The sequence below is a fragment of the Momordica charantia genome, assembly GCF_013281855.1.
Source record: "Momordica charantia cultivar OHB3-1 chromosome 10 unlocalized genomic scaffold, Mcharantia_2.0 BLBB01000010.1, whole genome shotgun sequence".
NCBI classification, from domain to species: Eukaryota; Viridiplantae; Streptophyta; class Magnoliopsida; order Cucurbitales; family Cucurbitaceae; genus Momordica; species Momordica charantia.
This window is the reverse complement of record NW_028275158.1, coordinates 2,636,314-2,655,795: the sequence shown is the minus strand read 5'-3', so window position 1 is coordinate 2,655,795 and position 19,482 is coordinate 2,636,314. Positions and strand designations below refer to the sequence as shown.

The 19,482-nt window shown below is 35.8% G+C and overlaps 4 protein-coding genes across 5 annotated transcripts; 1 reads left to right on the top strand and 3 right to left on the bottom strand.

Moving 5' to 3' along the window:
- The first annotated feature begins 202 nt into the window (after positions 1-202).
- Positions 203-6,143, top strand: AGD2 (Pyridoxal phosphate (PLP)-dependent transferases superfamily protein). Its single transcript, XM_022293517.2, has 10 exons — positions 203-363; positions 472-548; positions 707-774; positions 926-1,042; positions 1,706-1,768; positions 3,340-3,444; positions 3,607-3,657; positions 4,130-4,450; positions 5,316-5,522; positions 5,629-6,143. The coding sequence occupies exons 1-10, from the start codon at positions 281-283 to the stop codon at positions 5,920-5,922; spliced, it is 1,386 nt and encodes a 461-aa protein (XP_022149209.1). The 5' UTR covers positions 203-280; the 3' UTR covers positions 5,923-6,143.
- Positions 6,144-7,504: 1,361 nt separating this feature from the next.
- On the bottom strand, positions 7,505-11,784 carry LOC111017663 (uncharacterized). 2 transcript variants are annotated; one of them, XM_088119072.1, is made up of 3 exons: positions 11,192-11,784; positions 10,803-11,088; positions 7,505-9,709 (listed from the first exon to the last, which is right to left on the bottom strand). In XM_088119072.1, exon 3 carries the CDS (start codon positions 9,542-9,544, stop codon positions 7,793-7,795), a length of 1,752 nt encoding a protein of 583 aa, XP_087975198.1. In that variant the 5' UTR covers positions 9,545-9,709; positions 10,803-11,088; positions 11,192-11,784; the 3' UTR covers positions 7,505-7,792. The 2 variants fall into 2 exon arrangements, with proteins under 2 accessions (XP_087975198.1, XP_022149173.1); XM_022293481.2 differs by having other exon boundaries at positions 10,803-11,784.
- A 327-nt stretch (positions 11,785-12,111) lies between these two features.
- LOC148208392 (FAD/NAD(P)-binding oxidoreductase family protein) lies at positions 12,112-13,776 on the bottom strand. The gene is made up of 5 exons (XM_088118698.1): positions 13,713-13,776; positions 13,417-13,553; positions 12,761-12,872; positions 12,499-12,562; positions 12,112-12,287 (listed from the first exon to the last, which is right to left on the bottom strand). Exons 1-5 carry the CDS (start codon positions 13,774-13,776, stop codon positions 12,278-12,280), a joined length of 387 nt encoding a protein of 128 aa, XP_087974824.1. The 3' UTR covers positions 12,112-12,277.
- Positions 13,777-14,808: 1,032 nt separating this feature from the next.
- On the bottom strand, positions 14,809-19,181 carry LOC111017664 (squalene monooxygenase SE1). The gene is made up of 8 exons (XM_022293482.2): positions 18,798-19,181; positions 17,607-17,718; positions 17,114-17,288; positions 16,778-16,946; positions 16,349-16,567; positions 15,706-15,981; positions 15,290-15,568; positions 14,809-15,177 (listed from the first exon to the last, which is right to left on the bottom strand). The coding sequence occupies exons 1-8, from the start codon at positions 19,080-19,082 to the stop codon at positions 15,037-15,039; spliced, it is 1,656 nt and encodes a 551-aa protein (XP_022149174.1). The 5' UTR covers positions 19,083-19,181; the 3' UTR covers positions 14,809-15,036.
- Between the last annotated feature and the right edge of the window lie 301 nt (positions 19,182-19,482).

The window sequence follows — 19,482 nt, the reverse complement described above, 5'->3', positions numbered from 1 at the left end:
TATTATATTATGCTTTCGAAATGCTTGTGAATGATTAAAAGTGTTTAAATGGCAGTTTACGCTGTTTTCGTGTAAAGAAAAGGGTAATGAAAAACACGTGGCTTCTTTATTTTTTTAAAATAATAATTATTATTTTTAACATGAAACGACGCCGTTCACGCTGTCCAAATTTAGGGTTTCAGTGGCGCTTAAAAAACCGGCAACTTCCCGCCGTTCGGTAGTCGTGGAGGGTCCTCATTTCACTGATCTCTTTTCTAGTTCATACGATACAGGAAAAAAAATGTCAGCTACGCACAGCTTATCTTCCGCTGCTCTCTCATCGTCTTCCTCTGCTTTGTTCGCGCATTCCAGTTTCAATGCCAAGTATTTCTTCTTTCGATTTCGTTTTGTTTTTGTCAGTCATGGAACTGCTGTGCGTGTATTGTTTCGTTACGTAGAATTTCGTAGAAAATTAACTAGTTTCTGCTGCAGGAATCCGACGGTATCATTGCCGCGAAAAAGCGCCGGCGTTTGCAAGTGTGTTGCAACGCCCCAAGAATCCAAGACAGGTATTGCACAAATGACAGTTTGTTTTTGAATATAGAGATATATGAATCTCCCATTTTGATGGAAAAACATGATTTCCATACTTCGCTATTTGCGGAAAGAATGTGATCTTAGTAGTTTCTTTCTTATTCTTGATGTTTTTTTTTTGTTATTTCTTAAGGTTACAAAACAGCGGTCTCTCGAAATGCGAACTTGGCCAAACTTCAAGCTGGCTACCTTTTCCCCGAGGTGTGTGGTGCATTTTTCTCAAGGTCCTTGTTCTCGCTGTTGAAGAATTGGCATGCTTGAGCCTTTTATATTTCTTTTCATCTTGGAATCTCGATGTTATCACTTTGTATTAATTTTAGCAGTAATTTTATACATGTATATCTAATAATAGATCGCAAGAAGAAGATCTGCACACTTGCTCAAGTATCCTGATGCAAAAGTAATTAGCCTTGGAATTGGTGACACTACTGAACCTATTCCTGAGGTTATTACGTCGGCCATGGCAAAGGTACGAATAATTCCCTGCTTCTGGTTCTCGTAACTCGTGTAAGCCACAGCGAAGATATAGATTTCTGAGTAGATGTAAGAATAATGAACCAACTTTGTCGAGAAACAGTAGTTTTCGGGCTAGGATACCCGTTGAAGTTGAATTTTGTTACACTGTTCGAGAAGGAAGGTTCGTCAGAATCTTTAAAATATTTAACCTTTTATTGTTATGAAAATATGGGCCTTCTTGCCTGTGATTGGTCGTGTCTTTTCGTATCGTCTGGTAATCTTAATTCTGGATAAACTCTTGTCTATTCTGTTATCTGTTTACCGTGGGAAGGGTACTGCCATATCCTTCCCATTGAAATTAGTCCCTTCTTTATAAACATTTGCATGTAAGTTTTGTTTCATTCAACTGAATTCACTGTGATGTTAACCAACTCCGCTATGAAAGTTTACTTTCTATGAAATAAAACTATTCTATGGTGTCCAATTTACTCATTACGACTTTTTCCAATTGTCTGCACTGAGCTGGAGGGTTGCCTTGGAGTCTTTTTCATGCAAGAAGATACGAGCCTCCTGGCAATAATGCACTTATTTTTTTTTTGTTGTTTTGTTGTTGATGTCGTTGTTAAACAGACTGTTTTTATCTCATTTATGACTATACTGTTTCTTTGTCTGGTAGAGATCACATGCATTGTCCACACTGGAGGGTTACAGTGGCTATGGATCTGAGCAGGGCGAAAAGGTATTCAGTTGTTGAAAATATTTGATATACTTATGCTGAAGTTTCTATATTTGGAAATGGTTCTCTCATCTTTGAAGTTTCACACAAATATATATATATATATATATATATAGAAGAAACAATTTCATTGATAATATGAAATTACAAAAGTGGCCCATAAGAGGGATTACAGAAAGCTTTTCCAGCTGCATACAAGGGTAGAAAAGCTATAGTTGTGAAAAAGGGGAAAGAACTAAAAAGACTATAGCTTCCAAAAAACGTTCAAAGGAGAGTTCTTTTCCATTGAAGACCTGCTGGTTCCTCTCATGCCATATGACCCAGAAAAAACCTCTGTTAAAATTCATCCAAAGAAGTTTCCTTTCCTTTATAAAATGGTACCCCACAAGAAATGTTTCCAAGATAAGGGGAGGGTCAACCGGTAGAGCAGTGCTCCATCCTTATTGTTCACTGTACTGTACTTTTGCCCTAAACTAATGGGATGATGGCCTCTTTTTGAACTTTGGTCCTAGTTGGAGCAAACTTTAGTCAGTTGTAGACTTCATCCAGCAAAGCCTTGGAGGCCATGCTTTTATAGGATGAGCTAAGGTCTAGTGGGAAAATGCTATTGTGATTGGTCTTTGGAAGCTGTGGAAGGTGAATTACAGGAGAACTTTATCCAATTCTTATAGAGACCTTGGAGATATCTTTGATTTAATGTACTCTGTACAGAACTTTGATGTGTGGTCCTCTCTCTTGAAAAGTTTTTATAACTACACTCCCTTTTCTTTTGTACCAATTGGATATCTTTTTTGTAATCCTCCTTTTGCTTGCGGGCTTTGGTGCCTTTTTGGATAGGTTTTGTTTTTCCCTATTTCTTTAACTAAAACTTTCTCTCTTTCCATTTAGAGAAAAAAGGTTAGCGTGATCAAATAGGAAACACAGGCCAATATTGTGAAAGGCACTCAGCATTTCACCTGCACCTCTAAACAATCTAAGCACGTTATTTTGGCTTAAGTCAAGCAATGTGCCTGAGTGTGGCACCGATGATACACTTTCAGTGAGACGCATTATGGATTTTTCCTCCCAAGTTCTTTATTTTGTTGCTTGCCTCCTTGTCATCACTTTTTGTGTCAATTTTGGTAATTTTGCTCTCTCTCTTATTACTTATTTCTTTATTTCGTATCATAAACTTTTGCTCACTTTCTTTGATTCAATAATATCATGTTAAACGTTCTACTTGAAATGATCATACTCAATAATGTTTAGTTAAAACTTTTGATGAATTTTTCCTTTTTGTCGTTAATTGTTATTTTGGGTTGAATGCTTTGGACTGTTTGTATCAGAGATAATGTATTCTCAATATCGCATACCTAGTCAAGCATGTGCTTTCTGGCTAGGATTTCTTTCAGAAATTTCTGCCACCTTAATGCTCTTATAGTTTTAATTTATTAAGCTGACAGTAACTGGTATACACTTCATGAAGTATGGTAGGTGCCTATTTTGTCATTTTGGCATTGACTTGATAATTTGACTTCTTTCGGGTAATTTTTTTTCATGATTGAAAACTCTAATTTAGTTGTTTCTTTGTACAGCCAGTGAGAGCTTTAATTGGCAAAACATTTTATAGCGACCTTGGAATAGAGGAAGATGATATCTTTGTCTCTGATGGTGCAAAATGTGACATAACACGTCTTCAGGTATGGTGTTTCAGTTTGGAACAAATTTCTTCCTGGATATTGGTTTTTTGTGTAATCTTTATATTTTAAACAAGAGGTTATCTTAATGTTGATCATCAAACTTAGCAGGTAGCTTGACTAATCGTCTTGTTACAATTTAACATCTCTTCCCACTTTTGGCAGCTTGTTTTTGGATCCAATGTGTCTATGGCGGTGCAAGACCCATCATACCCGGTAATTTCCTCTTCTCATTGGTGAAAATTTTAGATATTGAACTGGTACACTTATAATATTTTGCCGTCCTACCTATGTATGAGATATTTGCTTAAATTGGGCGACGTATTGCTAAAAATATGAAGTTCTTATTCTGTTCAATCATTTATCTGCGACTCATCTTTACTCTCTGCAATTCACATTTGCATTTGCACAATTAGATAACTTCACTTGTAGGTTTGGTAATTTTAGCTCACGGATAAGTTCATTGCAGCTCAGGCAATAGATAATACTATAATTTGTTTTTAAAACTAAGAAAAATATGTGAGATTAGTATTTTTTGTCACTCTATTAGTCTGTCTTCTCACTTCTTGATTTATGTTTTTTAGGTAGTTATGTAGTAATATCCGAAGGTGTGCATTGTTTAGGCTATAGAACTTCATACCAACCCTCTACGGATTTTATTTCTAATCTATTATTTGTGGAACTGTAGGCTTATGTGGATTCGAGCGTCATCTTGGGGCAGACTGGATTGTACAATAAAGATGTTCAAAAATATAGCAACATTGAATACATGAGGTGTACTCCAGAAAATGGCTTTTTTCCTGATTTCTCTAAGGTTCCCCGGACAGATATCATATTTTTCTGTTCACCAAACAATCCTACGGGCTCTGCTGCATCTAGGGAACAGTTGACCCAACTGGTGCAGTTTGCTAAAAAGAATGGGTCAATTATAGTTTATGATTCGGCATATGCGATGTATATGTCAGAGGATAATCCAAGTTCTATCTTTGAAATTCCTGGAGCGAAGGAGGTAAATTTCATTAAGATTACTTCAATTCTGCTATTGGTATTAGACTTACATTTTAGGTACTTTCATTCCGATTGCCAATACCACCATAATACATTTGTCTCAAAGTTTTCAATCTTTCAGAGTTCAAAAGTGTATCTTTGGCCACCCTATTGTTATGTACAAACTTGAAAATCAAAATGGTTTGGATGCGACCATCCACGAATGTTTTTAGCATATCTGCAGGCTGGAGCAAATTCACAATTCTAGATGAGAACATGTAGAAGAACAAGCTCTTTAAAATTAGGAATAGCAGGCATAAGAATTTTCTCTCAAGGCACTTTAGCTCGAATCTCTCTTCAAATGGAAAATTAATGTCCAAAGGAATTAGTAGAGATGATGACTGAGTAGGGAATCAATTATGCCCTTAGAGAAGCTTGAAATAGCAAGAAGAGATCTAGTTGTAATAGATATTTGGATTTTTAATTGGCTGATTTTTTTCTAGATCTATGTTCTTAAAGTTCAAGAGTTTTACTTTTTGCAATTGAAAATTTTCGGTGCAATTTTCGGTGCAATTTTCTCACTTATTAAAGTTTGTGGGTTTAATTTTTACTATTTGAATGTTCAGGGGTCCAATTTATGAAAGGTTGAGGGTTTAATGGTTTAATTTTTGTAACAAGAAGTTCAGGAGTATAATTGTAACAACTGCTAACTTGTTGGGTGGGTTGAGCAATTTACCTAAATTACATTAGACTTTATGATAGATATTTGGATCTTTAATTGGCTGATTTTTTTTTTTCATTATTTATTTTTCCTTCATTGAGGAATGATGGCCAATATATGTCATACGGTTGAGGTATGTCCCGCAATCTATTTTTTCATAGTGCAGGTTGCGATCGAGACGTCATCGTTTAGCAAATATGCGGGATTTACTGGAGTCCGTCTTGGTTGGACAGTAGTTCCAAAGGAGCTCTTGTTTTCTGATGGATTTCCCGTTGCTAAAGATTTCAACCGCATTGTTTCTACTTGCTTCAACGGTGCATCCAACGTTGCCCAAGCTGGGGGCCTGGCTTGTCTTTCACCGGATGGGCTTGAGGTCTGCAAATTTGGAGCCCTTTATTGAACGCAATAAAATTCATATTTGACATCGGTGCAACAAATTACAACGGAAATCATGAAATTTATTGACTTCTACTTTGCAGGCTATGCGCGGGGTTATCGGGTTCTACAAAGAAAATTCTAGCATCATAATGGACACATTTAACTCGCTTGGATTCAATGTGTATGGAGGGAAAAATGCACCATATGTGTGGGTTCATTTCCCTGGCCGGAGTTCGTGGGACGTATTTGCTGAAATACTGGAGAAAACACATGTCGTGACCACGCCTGGAAGCGGTTTCGGACCCGGAGGTGAAGGATTTGTCAGAGTAAGTGCTTTTGGTCACAGGGAAAATGTTCTGGAAGCCTGCAGAAGATTCAAGCAGCTGTACAAGTGAAAAGGGGGAAGTGAGTGATTCAACTCTATGTTGTTTCTAAGATTTGTCTTTGGCATTTCATTTTCATTTGAAATGTACAGAGCGTTTCAGTTTTCGTTGGAGGCGTTTCTGGGCATATGGGAAGATTCTGTGGGTTTCATTTAAGAAATTGCATTTTGAGATCTGTATTAAGTAACTGGGGTATCTTTCTCTCTTTGAATTAATAAATTTATGTTATGTCACTTAATTAGCTCAAGTTTGATCGATACTAAATGTATCTTGGTTTCGAACGTGTAATCTTATTTGTTGCTCTCTTATCCATCTTTTACTATTCTTATTTTAGAGTTTTGTTAGGAGTTATCTTAAATACGTGGGAGTGGAAATTCAAACTCATGATTTTTTATCAGGTACACATGTCTCAACTAGTTGAGTTATATTCGATCGAAGTTGTTTCAACTAGTTGAGTTATATTGGATTGAAGTTATTTTTATATCCTCTAATAAGTGTAATTTTTTGTGATATTTATTGGAAATATTTAATGAAACAATTAGATGGATCACAATAATAAAGATAAGACTAGATAAGACTCGTGGAATTTGTTGATTTGATAGGATTTATTTATTTTGAAAAGGGATTTAACAGATCTATTGATAAAAAATTATATCACTTTGATTTCCACAATGTCATTTTTTTTGTTTGAAAAAAAAGTTATATTCTTCTCAAACGAAGTAGAAGTACACCATCAAATGAACTGTAATTTGTTTTTCAAATCCATTCTGAATGTACTTCTCAAACATGATACTTATTGCATTAATTACATTGTACAAGTCTATACGAATTTTCACCTGCACCTATTATACTAAAAAAAATTAAGTTTGTACATTTTCTAAACATGTGAATTAGAAATAAAAAATATACCACAGAGAGTAACCTTTTTTTTCTTCGGAACAAGTGGGGGTGAGAAAATTTGAACTCATCAATTTTTAGTTAGAGACAAATATCAATTATCGTTGAGTTGAGCTAAACTAATACACTCATTTATGTACGGATATTAAAATATTTATTCAACAAAATATGGGTCAGATATCACCCTATGAATTATAAAAGAATTAAATCCTCAATCTAAAAAATCAATTACAAGAGTACTAATCTCAGACCATAGGAATACAAATTTCGCCATTTGGGAACCCATTGTCCAAAAGATTCTTTTAGTAGACTCCTATGATTTGTCCCACTTCATATAACACGTTCAAATGGTATTAATAATTTAACATTGTCAAGTATATTTCGTATATTTCTCATTCTCTTCAAGAAATAAGTAGGCTATTTCTCGAAGAAGTGTACTTGACTTCATATTTGAAAATTTAATCAAAATTTCCTGTTTAGTCAATGGAAAGATCTACGCTTGAACATATTTAATTTAAGATAAAATATAGTTTTAGTCCCTGAAGTTTGAAAATAAACATTTTTAGTCTCTAAAATTTAGAATCAATGTCTGGACGGTAGCTGAATAACAAAAGAAAAAAAAAAGTCAAAGTCATGTGAAAATGATCAATGGCATAATGCCATAAATCACTTTGCCAGCTGACCAAGCATAGATCACTTTGACAAAATGGAAATTTATTTGTGAAAATGAACAATGGCACAAATCCAACACTTTCTGTAGCAATAAAGATAGATGGCTACCATTTTCTTCCAAGAGTTCTAAGCATGTGGGATTTTAAATATAGCATCATTTTTACCATTCTCACAAAACCAAAACCAGTCAGTCTGCATATGCAAACTAGAGAATGGGGATTTCTCCTATTTTTACACAATCTAAGAGCCAACTGCTACCTAGACAAGAAATATTGTCTACTTGACAATACGAGTCCTACACAAAATTTGACTTCTAGAACTGTTCTATGCTCTTTATGAGCTCTGCCTTGCAGGTAGTCTTGTAGTGTCCGGTTTGATTACATCGACTACAATGCACGGTATGTTTCTCACGGTTCAGGTCCTCTACACAAATTCTCTTCTTTTCAGGCCGTCCTGGTGGTCGACGAAACTTAGGTGGTCGAATGATTTGTGCATTGTCATCCATGGGAGTTTCATCGTGTTTTTTCCATTCGAGTTTACCTGGAATGGGGTATATACCTTTTGCATATGTTTCCCGGTAACCAGAAACTGTAAAGCACTTCTCTGTAAAGGCATAGACATCTTTTCTACATGAGGCAATGGCTGCAACTGCATGAGAGCAAGGGATTCCATAGAGCTGCCAATCACGACAGGAGCAACATCGCTTTCCGATATTGACTATATCTGATCTCTCTGCTGATAGAACCTCAAACTCTACCTCATCGGATCGAAGAACTTGATACGAGGAGGCAAGGTTGATTGCTTCCATTATTCGTTTTTCAGCTGATGGGGTCAGGAAAGAATACCACGATGAACTCCTCGCACGCCGCTCTTCAAACTCGGCCATTAGTTTACTATGAATCCGCTCAATCACCTGGACGATGGGTAACTCACGTGCCTCGAGAATCCATTTAGTGAATTGCTCTATATTTGAAGAGAGATGTCCATACCGAGTTCCCTCAAAATAAACTAATGCCCAATGAGAGGGTGGAAATTGCTGTATCCACTTAGCAGCTTCCGGTGAAACCTCTTCTATTTCTAACATTCTCTCTTTGAAAGCAATTGTAGTTGTAGCATATGCCGCTTTCCACAGAAGATTAACAAGCCTCGAGTTTTTGAACTCTTTCCCCATACTTTCACTTAAGTAGCGCATACAAAATGCATGTGAAGAATTTCGGAATTGCCTTCTCAAAGCATCTAAAATTCCTTTTTGCCCATTTGATAAAAATGTGAGGTGCAGTATATTCTGAGTGTTCATCTCGAGTGCCTTGTGTAACTCTGACAAAAACCACATCCAACTTTCCTCATTTTCAGCATCAACTACACCAAAAGCAAGTGGAAATAGCCCACCATCAGCATCATAAGAAGTAGCTGATAGCAGAGTACCAAGGTATTTGCTTTTAAGCTGGATTCCGCCTAGCCCGATCACAGGGAAGCAACCATTTAGAAACCCGTATATGGATGCATAAAATGAAACAAAGAGTCGGTGAAAGCAATTATCTGAACCATTTGTGAACACTTCTGCAACAGTTCCAGGATTGGCTTTTCTTATTTGTTCACAGTACGCTGGAAGCAGACAGTAACCTTCTTCAGAAGAACCAAAAATTGTGGCAAGGCCTCGTTCCTTTGCTCGCCAAGCCTGCTTATATGGTATAGTGATACCATACTGCTTATGGATGTCATGTAATATATCCTTTGGTTTATAATGAATGTCATGCCGCAATCGCTCCTCTATGAAACTCACAATCCAATCTATGGAGGCCTGATGATGTCCATTTTGTGCATTTTGCCCACACGTATGTATCCCTTCAAGGCTTCTAATTGTGAAGGCTGGAGAATTAGGAAGCTTAACGGCACGAATGCGCCACGGGCAACCCTCTTCGGCACATCTTGCAAAATAACGTACCAAGTCACTCTTGATAATTCGTAGCTCAAAGTGCTGAGCAATAGCAGCTTCTTTAATTGCATTTCGAAATGCCTTGACATCAGGAAACTCTTGACCTACAACAAATGTATGATCCTCCATGTGAGGCAATCCAATCTCGGAACCAGTTGCTCTACATAACGAACAAAATTCTTTGAACTTTCTCTTTCCTTATTGCAATGAAGTGATTGAGGGATTTGTTTCCACGCAATGTTTATTAGACTCTTGGGATGTTCACAAATCAGCTCTCATAAGCAGGAAAAGGGTCTGAAAGAGCCATTTTAACACGATTTTATTTAATCTTGATAAATTTGGGAAAAGAGATGACTAATAGTTTAGATGGAAAAAAAATTATAAGAAAATATGCGAGAGCGAAAACAGAAACAGCCAGCTAGCTAAACAAAGAAAATGTATAGTGTTAAAAATGAACATGAAGCACCCATAGATGAACATGCATGTATGCATAAAGATTAGCCAATAAAGTAGTGTTCTCAAATGTAAAAGTAAGTTCGTTCTTTCAGGACATACTAAAAAAAAAAGTTGATCGTTTTTCTTTCTGATAATATAAAAGAAGTTGATTCTTGATTCTTCATATTAATAACTCTAACTCATTCTGGCTGAAGGATTCAGAGGTTCTCTATTAAATAAATGCTAGTGTCCAAGAACATACACTATAAATAGCCAGAAGATAGATTAATAGATAGCACTTTGGGTGAAATTCATTTTATTTCTTCTTTGTGAGCCTCTACTAATCCTGAATTTAGGATTGTATCTCTATTTATGGGTTCCTCTGATTGGGGGCATGTATCTGTAAGGGGGATTCAATGTACATCTTTTCTAGTTTTCTCCTCGGAGGGTTTTCTGGTTATTCTTGGCGGAACTTGCCTTGATGCCCTCATCCATACTTTCTTCAATCCTAGTGATTTTTATTTTATTGTTATTAATATTATTTTATAGTAGTAAAAAAAAACAAAAAAAAAATTGATATGGAGCTCACTGAAAAGTCGAACTAAGTTTGACAGTCTTCAGCATTAAATGAACAGTATGAAAATTTTCAAGTGCCATTGATTTCTTACTAAAAAACAATCAGAATTAACGGCCCAATCAGGAAAAATGCAGTAAAACTAAGACCAAATCTGCCTTTCTTCAACAGGGCCACAAAACTACAAGAACCGGAACTTCCGTGCAACAAAACCAAGCAGCTTCCAGACATGATTCTAAGATCTGAATCAAGCTTCTAATATAGAAATTAGGGTTCTATGGAGAAAAAGAAAAACGATGAACCTACATGCAATGCAAATGCCTGAACCGATATGCAAGTATAATAATAGATATCTAAAGTTGTGAACATAATACCGACCTAGAAATTGAGGCGGACGATGCAGATCGAAGCTTCACAGAGCGGAAAATGGAGGCATAGAGAGAAACAGAGTCAATCGCGCCGCCATGGGCGAGAGCGCATCCTCGGCATTCCGGCGAAAGATTGAGGTCTATTTAGTCATATCATACATCCCGGCTTGCTCTCAGTCGAGGGTATTTCCGTAATTTAGATAAATAGTGTTTGGGTTGAGAACTTCAGAGTAACTGCTTAGTCTGGCTCCTTTATAAATTAAAAGTTGATTTCTTTTATCTTCGTCTTTGTTGTACTGAAAAAAAAAAGAAAAAGAACAAAAAATCGATCGACTAAATATTATATATATATAAATATCAGTCTAGGGTTTTGTTCGGATTAATTATTTCGCTACTCACCTCACTCAAATCTCTCGAGTCTGTATCTCGGTTTTTTTCAAGTCTCTACGTTCTCTTACATCGCACTTCTCAACTCTCAAGTTTTTCACCTCTCTGCCTCTTCTATGTGGATAGGATGAATCTAAGATTTCTCTCAACTTTTTCTAGTCCCTTCTCTTGACAGAAACTTTAATGTTTGAGTTTAAAACTTAAATAGTTAAAATGAAACATAAACCAAATTTCAAGGACGATAAAACTTAAATAGTTAAAATGAAACATAAACCAAATTTCAAGGACGAAAAATATAATTTTGCTTTATGCTTCTATTGAGACCTGATAAAATAGTCCCACCCCACATCTCTTAATTTATCATTTTTTTGGTAAGAAGAGTTGAAATAGTTTAAAAAAATATTTGTACTTACAAGAGTTGATACCATTTTTGTATACTAAATTGCTACATTTTTTGTTAAGAAAATTTAGAGCAAAAACTAGAAGATGGAAAATTCATTCAATAAGCGAAAAGGCTTGATCTCTCTTTCTTTTTCTTGGAAGGGACATTTTCACTACTCCACCAGCCTTCATCTTCAACGTCTTAAAAATACAATTTGTAGCTCTCTGAAAACAAACATCAAACAGAAAAACATGTTAGAATGCATGGAGTTTTCTCATTCCACAAAGTAAAAAAATATATATATAATTTGGTCATAGACTTTTATACCTATTACATTTAAAAAAATATTTTACTCCGTGTTGTTACCATTTTTTTTTTCTCTTTCATTGGACAAATTCTCAAATTGTTTCAAAACTTTGTAACTACTATCCTATATGCCAAGGTTGAGATACTTATAAATGAATCAAATTTATCCAACCTATCAGCTTAAGCTTTTGAGTTGAGTGGTGGTTTATTCATCTTTAGAGAAGAGCTTTCACATCACCTTATGGTTGCACATAAACCGCCCTATGTTCGAGTAGCACCCGTCGCATATGACTGAGATCTGCACGCGGTACCATTTCCTAATCATTTTTTTGTCTCCTTCTGCTTTAGTAGGCCTAGGATAGTTCCCTGCTTGAATTCCATGCTGAGGGAAGACATTATTAAGGGTGCCATCAAAGTCCTCTATCGATTAGAATTTGGAAAGGATCGTGAATTTATAAGTAAGGACAATATCTTCACTCGTACGAAACATTTCAGGTAGAATCTAAAACTAAGTTCATGAAACTTGGGTTTAAAACGAAAAATATCATGTAGGGTAAGAAAAACGATTCTCCCAACAGATATATGAAGCAACAATGTAAGTTGTGCAATTTTGACAGTTAAGAGATAATACTTGGGAAGAGATGCAGCCTTTTCTCTTGGTCTTTGTACATAGAGGCCATTGTGGAAGCTTTTTCCTGTCACATTTGAATTGTTAGCTGTTTAAGGGATAAGGCAGCCGAACATATTTCCCATGCTTGTGTATGACATATCCAAAAACTTGTTGAGCATCAATATCCAACACACAATCTGCTCACAGATTCAACAAACAACCTTTAAACCTATGTTCAAATCTTGCATTTAAAAGCTACTGATGAGTTAATTCTCTTGCTTACCTTCGAGTCCCAACTCAAGTAATTTCAGACGGTCTCCTGGCTGAAGCACTTCCTTGATCATTCTATTGTGTGTTGTTAAATCTTGACCGATAATATGCACACGACGCCCATCCTGCAAGCCATGATATGTAATGATGAGTAAGTACATTGATGTTAAATAACCTGCCATGTTTTCTTCAATTTGTAGTTTAGCCTTGGTTGTGTTTTCGGTTTTAAGTATTGTATGATTGTTTAAATTTTATGGATTTAGTAAATGTTCTAACATTTCTGTTGTAGGGTCTGGATCTTACATGTTAGACTCAATATATTCATTACTTCAACACCAACAGAAAAAAAAAACAATCTTTCTTTCTTTCTAGTTATACTACATAAAAACTGTTTTAGGAGCGACGATTAAATGGCATTCATCTATGAAATAGGGAAGAAGAAGAAAAAATGAAAAAAAGAAAAAACTATTATTCTTTTGCACTCCCTAAAGTCCACACCTCTCGATATTGGTTACTAATTGGACAGCCAACATAACTTAATAGACAAGACATCACATCAATGTCAACCGAATCATCCACGACCTTTCTCTCTCTTGAATAAGACAAATCCCCGCGAACTGATCGCTCATTACTACTACTTTTTCACTCCTCCAAAATGAAATGTCTAACCTTGCCAAGACCAGAACCAGCAACACCTTCACCTTCACGAACAATGACCACATCACTTCTCCCATGGCTCTTGCTACATAAATCTCCATTTTCATGCCACTTTGCTTGCTGGTTTTGCTCTTCTTCCTTTGTCCTAGCTTTTTCAGAACAAAAAGTGCAAAACGTGAGGTTATAATTCCCAAGACCCAAACTAATTAATAAATCATCTCTCCAATCAATCTGAACCAAATTTGCATCAGTTTCTTATGGACTCCTCTGTTCTGTCTCTTTGGTTTCTTGTTGCCTATTTGAATGACTTCTTTCAAATGGTTTTAGACAGACGCCAAGAACTCTGAACTGTTTCTTAAGCCCAAAATGCATGGAGGCACACACTTATTGTGTGTTAAATGATTTTTTATGTTAAAAAAATGGATTTATCTTACGATATTTATACTTGATATACGGGCTTAAATTATATTTTGATCCCTAAATTTTCGCTCTTATCTTGTTTCTGTTTCTAAACTTTCGAATATTTTATTTTAGCCCATCAACTTTCAAATATTATATTTTAGTACTCGTCAATATTCAACATTCAAATGTGATGTTGAACACTTAGATTCATAGAAATATAGACAGGTCGATGCATCGTTTGTTCCATAGTATCCACTTAGGCCATATTTTTCCTCTTTACTTTTAAACTAGTATTTGAGAAAATGACCACAATACTATTCAGTAATGCATATAGTTAGGGTTTTCTTGCTTCTGAAGGATAATTTATGAGTCCACAAGATAAGAGTCTTTTTCTCGAATAATAATTCGTTATGTTGTATTTCTATAACATGATAAGCATTAGTTCAATTTATTCACTATTAACATGAAAGAATATTGTAATTTAGAATAAGAATCGAAACAGATTGTCTTTTGCTTGATTCTACGCTGAAGGGAAACTTTGTCAAAGTTCCAGTAGATCACATATCATAAGTCAGGGTCGGTTGGCACGTGTGAGTCCAACTTTCGTGAGAGAGACTAGTTTTTCATGGAAGGATGTGTAAGCTAAGCCCCACCCACATTTGCATCACATACGTCTATGTATTTATAAAAACTCCATTAGCAGAACTAAATATTTTCAATATTTACCCACTTATAAACTGTGCATGTATTTTAGCAGGTGATGCTGGTGAGGACAAGACTATCTATTTTCTGCATAAGTGTACTATAGTAGCATATCTATTCTATTCAATTTCATTGATGGTATGAAATTAGAAAGGAGGGAGAAAGCTCCCATCCAAGGAAGTTACTAAAAACTTCTCCAATCTATTTTACGTTTCCAATCCTAATGTTTTTCTGTGTAGTATAAAACCTACTAAATATTTTAGGTAATATTTTTCATTTTGAAGTTTTCTAACTCATTGGTTCGACACAAAGGATCCCATCTATTTTCTATGTAAATTTACATTCACTTGTTTAAATTACAAACTTTACTAGAGCACACTAGTAATCATATAAGAATAATAGTTTATTTTGATACTATAGGAGATGTGATTGCAATTACAAGTGTATAGTTTTTTTTCCCTAAATATGCAGGCTCAGATCCTTCATAATTATATTTACAAGTGGAAGTTTCTGCAAATTGTGCACCTTTTAACAGGTTTTTTTCTGATCTTTTTGGTCTTCCATCTTTCTGGCAGGAGGAGCCCTGTAATATGCAGGCACAGTGGAGGGGAAAAACATCTGTCTAACTCCTTCAGCCTTAATTATGGGGAAAACAATGCTTGATGCAACCTGGAAAAGGAAAAAAAAAAACCAAGAATTTTGGGGTTGGTGATCAGAAACTTGTGAACAAGATAGACTCAGTCAAGTGTGTGATGTAGATGTTTAGTATCAGACAACATACATAGATAAGTCGCACTCCGAGCCATAAGCGCTTCGGTGAAGGAAATGGAAGCAACAGCCGCCCAACGCCATAAACGGCCACAGCAAAGAAATGAAAAATTAAGCTGAAAGGGCAAGGATTTAGACCAGAGAGTAGAGATATTGGTCCAGATGAAAATGCGCCTCCAAGGCTTAGATAGTTGAAACATGCTTGTTGCATCTCCTTCCTTGCTGGATCAGGCGATGCACAGAAGACCTTATACAAGGCTTCTGCCAATGTGTTTATTGTGGAAGCCAATGGCTGCAAGGAAGTTAGAGTTTCCAGGGCAGTTAATCGGAATCCAATCTCCATTTTTCTTCCAAGATGAATTTATACGTGTGATGTTAACTAGTGAAGAATTGATGTTAACTAGTGAAGAATTGAAGAGTTTGAGAAACCTTTCGGAGGGTGTAGAAGGATTCAAGATACTTGCATATTGCAGCAGCATCATCCAAATCCTGCAATGGTCGAAGAAGGTCTCGGAGTATAACAATGTCAGAAAGAGCCACAGTCATTCCTCCTCCAGTTAAAGGATGCCGCATATTCAATGCATCACCCATCAGAAGGGCACCGGCAGTCGGATGGGGTGCAGCAGGCATACTTCTGTTTGTCATGCTTTTGATTTTTCCCTTTTCAATTGCAGCAATGAAGGAATTATACAGCTGAGGAGGCACCTAACACATGAAAAGTCCTTTAGATATAGTTGAAGGAATTCAGTTAAGCCAAACAGTATCGGAAAAAAAAAAGGGGGAAAGAATATTGGATCCAAAGAGGAAGTTCAAGAATTCAAATGACATCGCTTAGTTCAAGCATTTGACCTATCACACACAACAACATTATATATCAATCTCACTTTGACACTTGCACAAGCACGACGCGTCATGTAAAGAATATGTGAGTTGACAATATCAAATTTGATTCCGTTGAATCATCAAGTTATAGCATATATAAGATTCAGCTAAACATGATATGCCCATTGAATCTAGTAGGATCCGTCATGAAGATTATCTACAGTATGCATCAAAAGGAATCTGCAGACACCTGAGGGGCGACAATTGTCCGCAAGTAGTTAGCCATTTCACCATTGGCAACTGAAGGTACTTTTTGGCCTGGGACATCAACTAAGCACCGTATTTCAGTGCTGCTTATAGGATAAAACAAGATAGGAGATGGATTTTTCAAGATAACATGTCCATGATTTGCATATGGCAAATTGCAGTTCTCCAAGATTAGGCCAACAAAGCATGAAGGAATTTCAACCTGCAAAATTTTATTACTGATGTCAAAGTCAGCCGAGAGCTAAATCGGTGACATTATAGCTAATTTGCCTGTCGAAAGCATGGGACAAAAACGAACAACCAAAACTAGATCATACAGGAAAAAAAAAAATACATTACTTAACTTTTCCCCTTTCACCGATGCTATGTAAAAACTTTTAGGTGATTTGTGGAGATTGGCATAGCATGTTACCTTAGGATCGCAAAGGCTGCACCGCAAATTTGAAAAGCATCCGTCGCAAACTATAGTTAGAGGTGCATAAGCTTTCAGCTCTTGACCAACTTTAGTTTTGTACTGCACTCCTTTAATAATGCCATTTTCTTCAAGCAATGATGTCACTATTCCTTGTTCCAACTTTACACTGGACAGATGTCATAAAATGTCGAAAAAATTAGGAAATGTTCAAACATTTACAGATCACCAGCAAGTCATTAATCAGAATGCTCATTGCCCAATAAGTTTGAAGATCACAGAAATTAAAATTTTATTGGAAGTGAAATGAACAGCTAGGAAGGAAGTGGGGAATACTTTGGTAGAGATGTAGCCTTTTCCCTCAACTTTTGTATGAACCTTCCATTATGAAAGCTTCTTCCTGAAACATCAGAATCAAAATTTTCCAAAGGATAGGCCAATTTGGTGTTCTTTCCATCCTTGTAAAGTGCATATCCAAGCACCTTCTGTGCATCAATATCCTTGACACAATCTGCAGCCACATGAGACTAACTGAATAAGAAACATTTTTGCAACTTCCCATTCATGGTGAACTTTCGGGATCATACAAGCTGTTACATAAAGTAGAACAGACAAAACTTAGAGGTTTGTAAATCTAAAATCACTATTCGCAAACTCATGGTTTTGGAGGAACACGATCTTCAATTGTTCTAAAAACAGGTCAGGAGACAATAAGAGTGCAAATTTTCAAAAGAGTTAGTTATATGAACATTTCACTTAATTCTTGTAGAAGAAAGCAGAAAGTTGTTTCTGAGAAGGAAAAAAAAAGGCGTCTTAATTTCTTTCTCACCCTCTATACCCAATTCAATCAACTTCAGATAGCCTCCAGGTTGCAACAACTCTCCAACCATTCTATCAGGTTCTCTGGAGAACCTTTCAATGATATGTACTTTTCGACCATCCTATGCGACAATAACTGTAAGATTAAAAAGATTATAAAAAAAGGAAAAAAGAAAAAAGAAAAGAAAGAAAGAAAGAACACATGAAGATCATATTCACAAGGATCTTCTTGATGATTTTGTATTCAGTTTCTTTTAGATATTTGGTCTTACAATCTTAATAAAATGTACCTCACATAGATCATGCTAAATGCCATAACCATGTTGAACTTTCTAAAAATTGTTTGAAAAGTTAAATTTTATTCTTTATGTATGCATTTTAATTTTTTTTATGTACACGGGAAGTAGAGGATTCGAACTCACTCATAACCTTGGTTTTAGACCGATACTAAGATGTCAATTACCATTTTACTAAACTCATGGCGTATGTATATTAATTTTATTTGAACTTCTTTTTCTTTTATCGAAGATAAATGTCATAACTAGACTTTGGCTAACTTATATAAGACATAATTTGTTATCAAACTACAAAGAAAACACATGAAAAATATATATGTATTACTTCTATTTTTACTTTTTTTTTTGTTTTGGCTAACTTATATAAGACATAATTTGTTATTAAACTACAAAGAAAACACATGAAAAATATATATGTATTGATTCTATTTTTACTTTTTTTGCTTTCAAAGCCAAAACGAGCATAGCACACGATAATTGGCATATATTTCCAACATGAATTTTGACCTCCCACCAGCACATGTTGTACTAAAACATACGTGCTGTTTTTGCTTTAAAAATATTGTAAAACTAATATATTATTCCATTAAGCGGTCTGGCCAGTAAATTAAAAAACCAAGCCTACATGGGTTCGAACCATTCCGGCCCATTTTTCCACCCGGATTGTCCTTCTCACAAGTCACAGATCTAGAGAGCTTAATTTGATTTTCTACTCTGTTTGGCTGGTGAGAAAATCAACGGGAAAATTCATACTCAAACCCGTGATAGACATAGAAAAGGAAAAGAAAAAAAAGAATGAAAAAGTTAGTTTCATTCATCTGATATCGTTTCCTGTTTTCTCATCAACCAAACAGAATCTCAGTTCGGAATCATAAAACCTCGGAGACGAGAAAAAGGAAAAGCACCTTGCCGAGAGTGTAAGCAAGAGCCGCGCCAGCTACTCCGGCACCGACGATGACAATGTCTCTGTTTCCCCCGACCGCCGGCCGGCAGACGCAATTCTCCGGTGACGTTTTCCCGCAGCCATTTGTTATTATTTCGACGAATGCTCCGGCCTGGTTCTTCTTCTTCTTCTTCCTCCAATTAAAGAAGCTTCGAAAACGATGCAGATTTTCCATCGACGAGAGAAATTGATCGGAAAATCCGAAGGAAACTTGCCAGGTTGTGCGCGCGCCTAAAATCTGCGGCATTTTCTCGTACGTGAGAGTTATGAGCTTCAGTTGCAACCTAACTTTGGAAGGACATTGAATTGAAGGAAGACGATTTTCGTAGGGTCAAGGCCCAAGCTTCATTTTATTTGACCAAGAAAAGTTTCCTTGTGATCATTTTATTGGTTACTGCACAAAATGTGTGCGCTTTTTTTTTTCACACAACAGTTAGTCAACGAATTAAATTTCCGCGGCCTGGATATTTTCCTGCGTCTATAAATTTGATAAATATATATTTTTATAATATTTAAAAAAATTAATAAAATATCAACAAAATAACTTTAGTATAGAGTTATTTTAACTTAGAAATTGCGAAATACTTATTTATTAATTTCAATATTGTTTACAAATTTTTTATATCTATAACCTTCCTAGAAATATT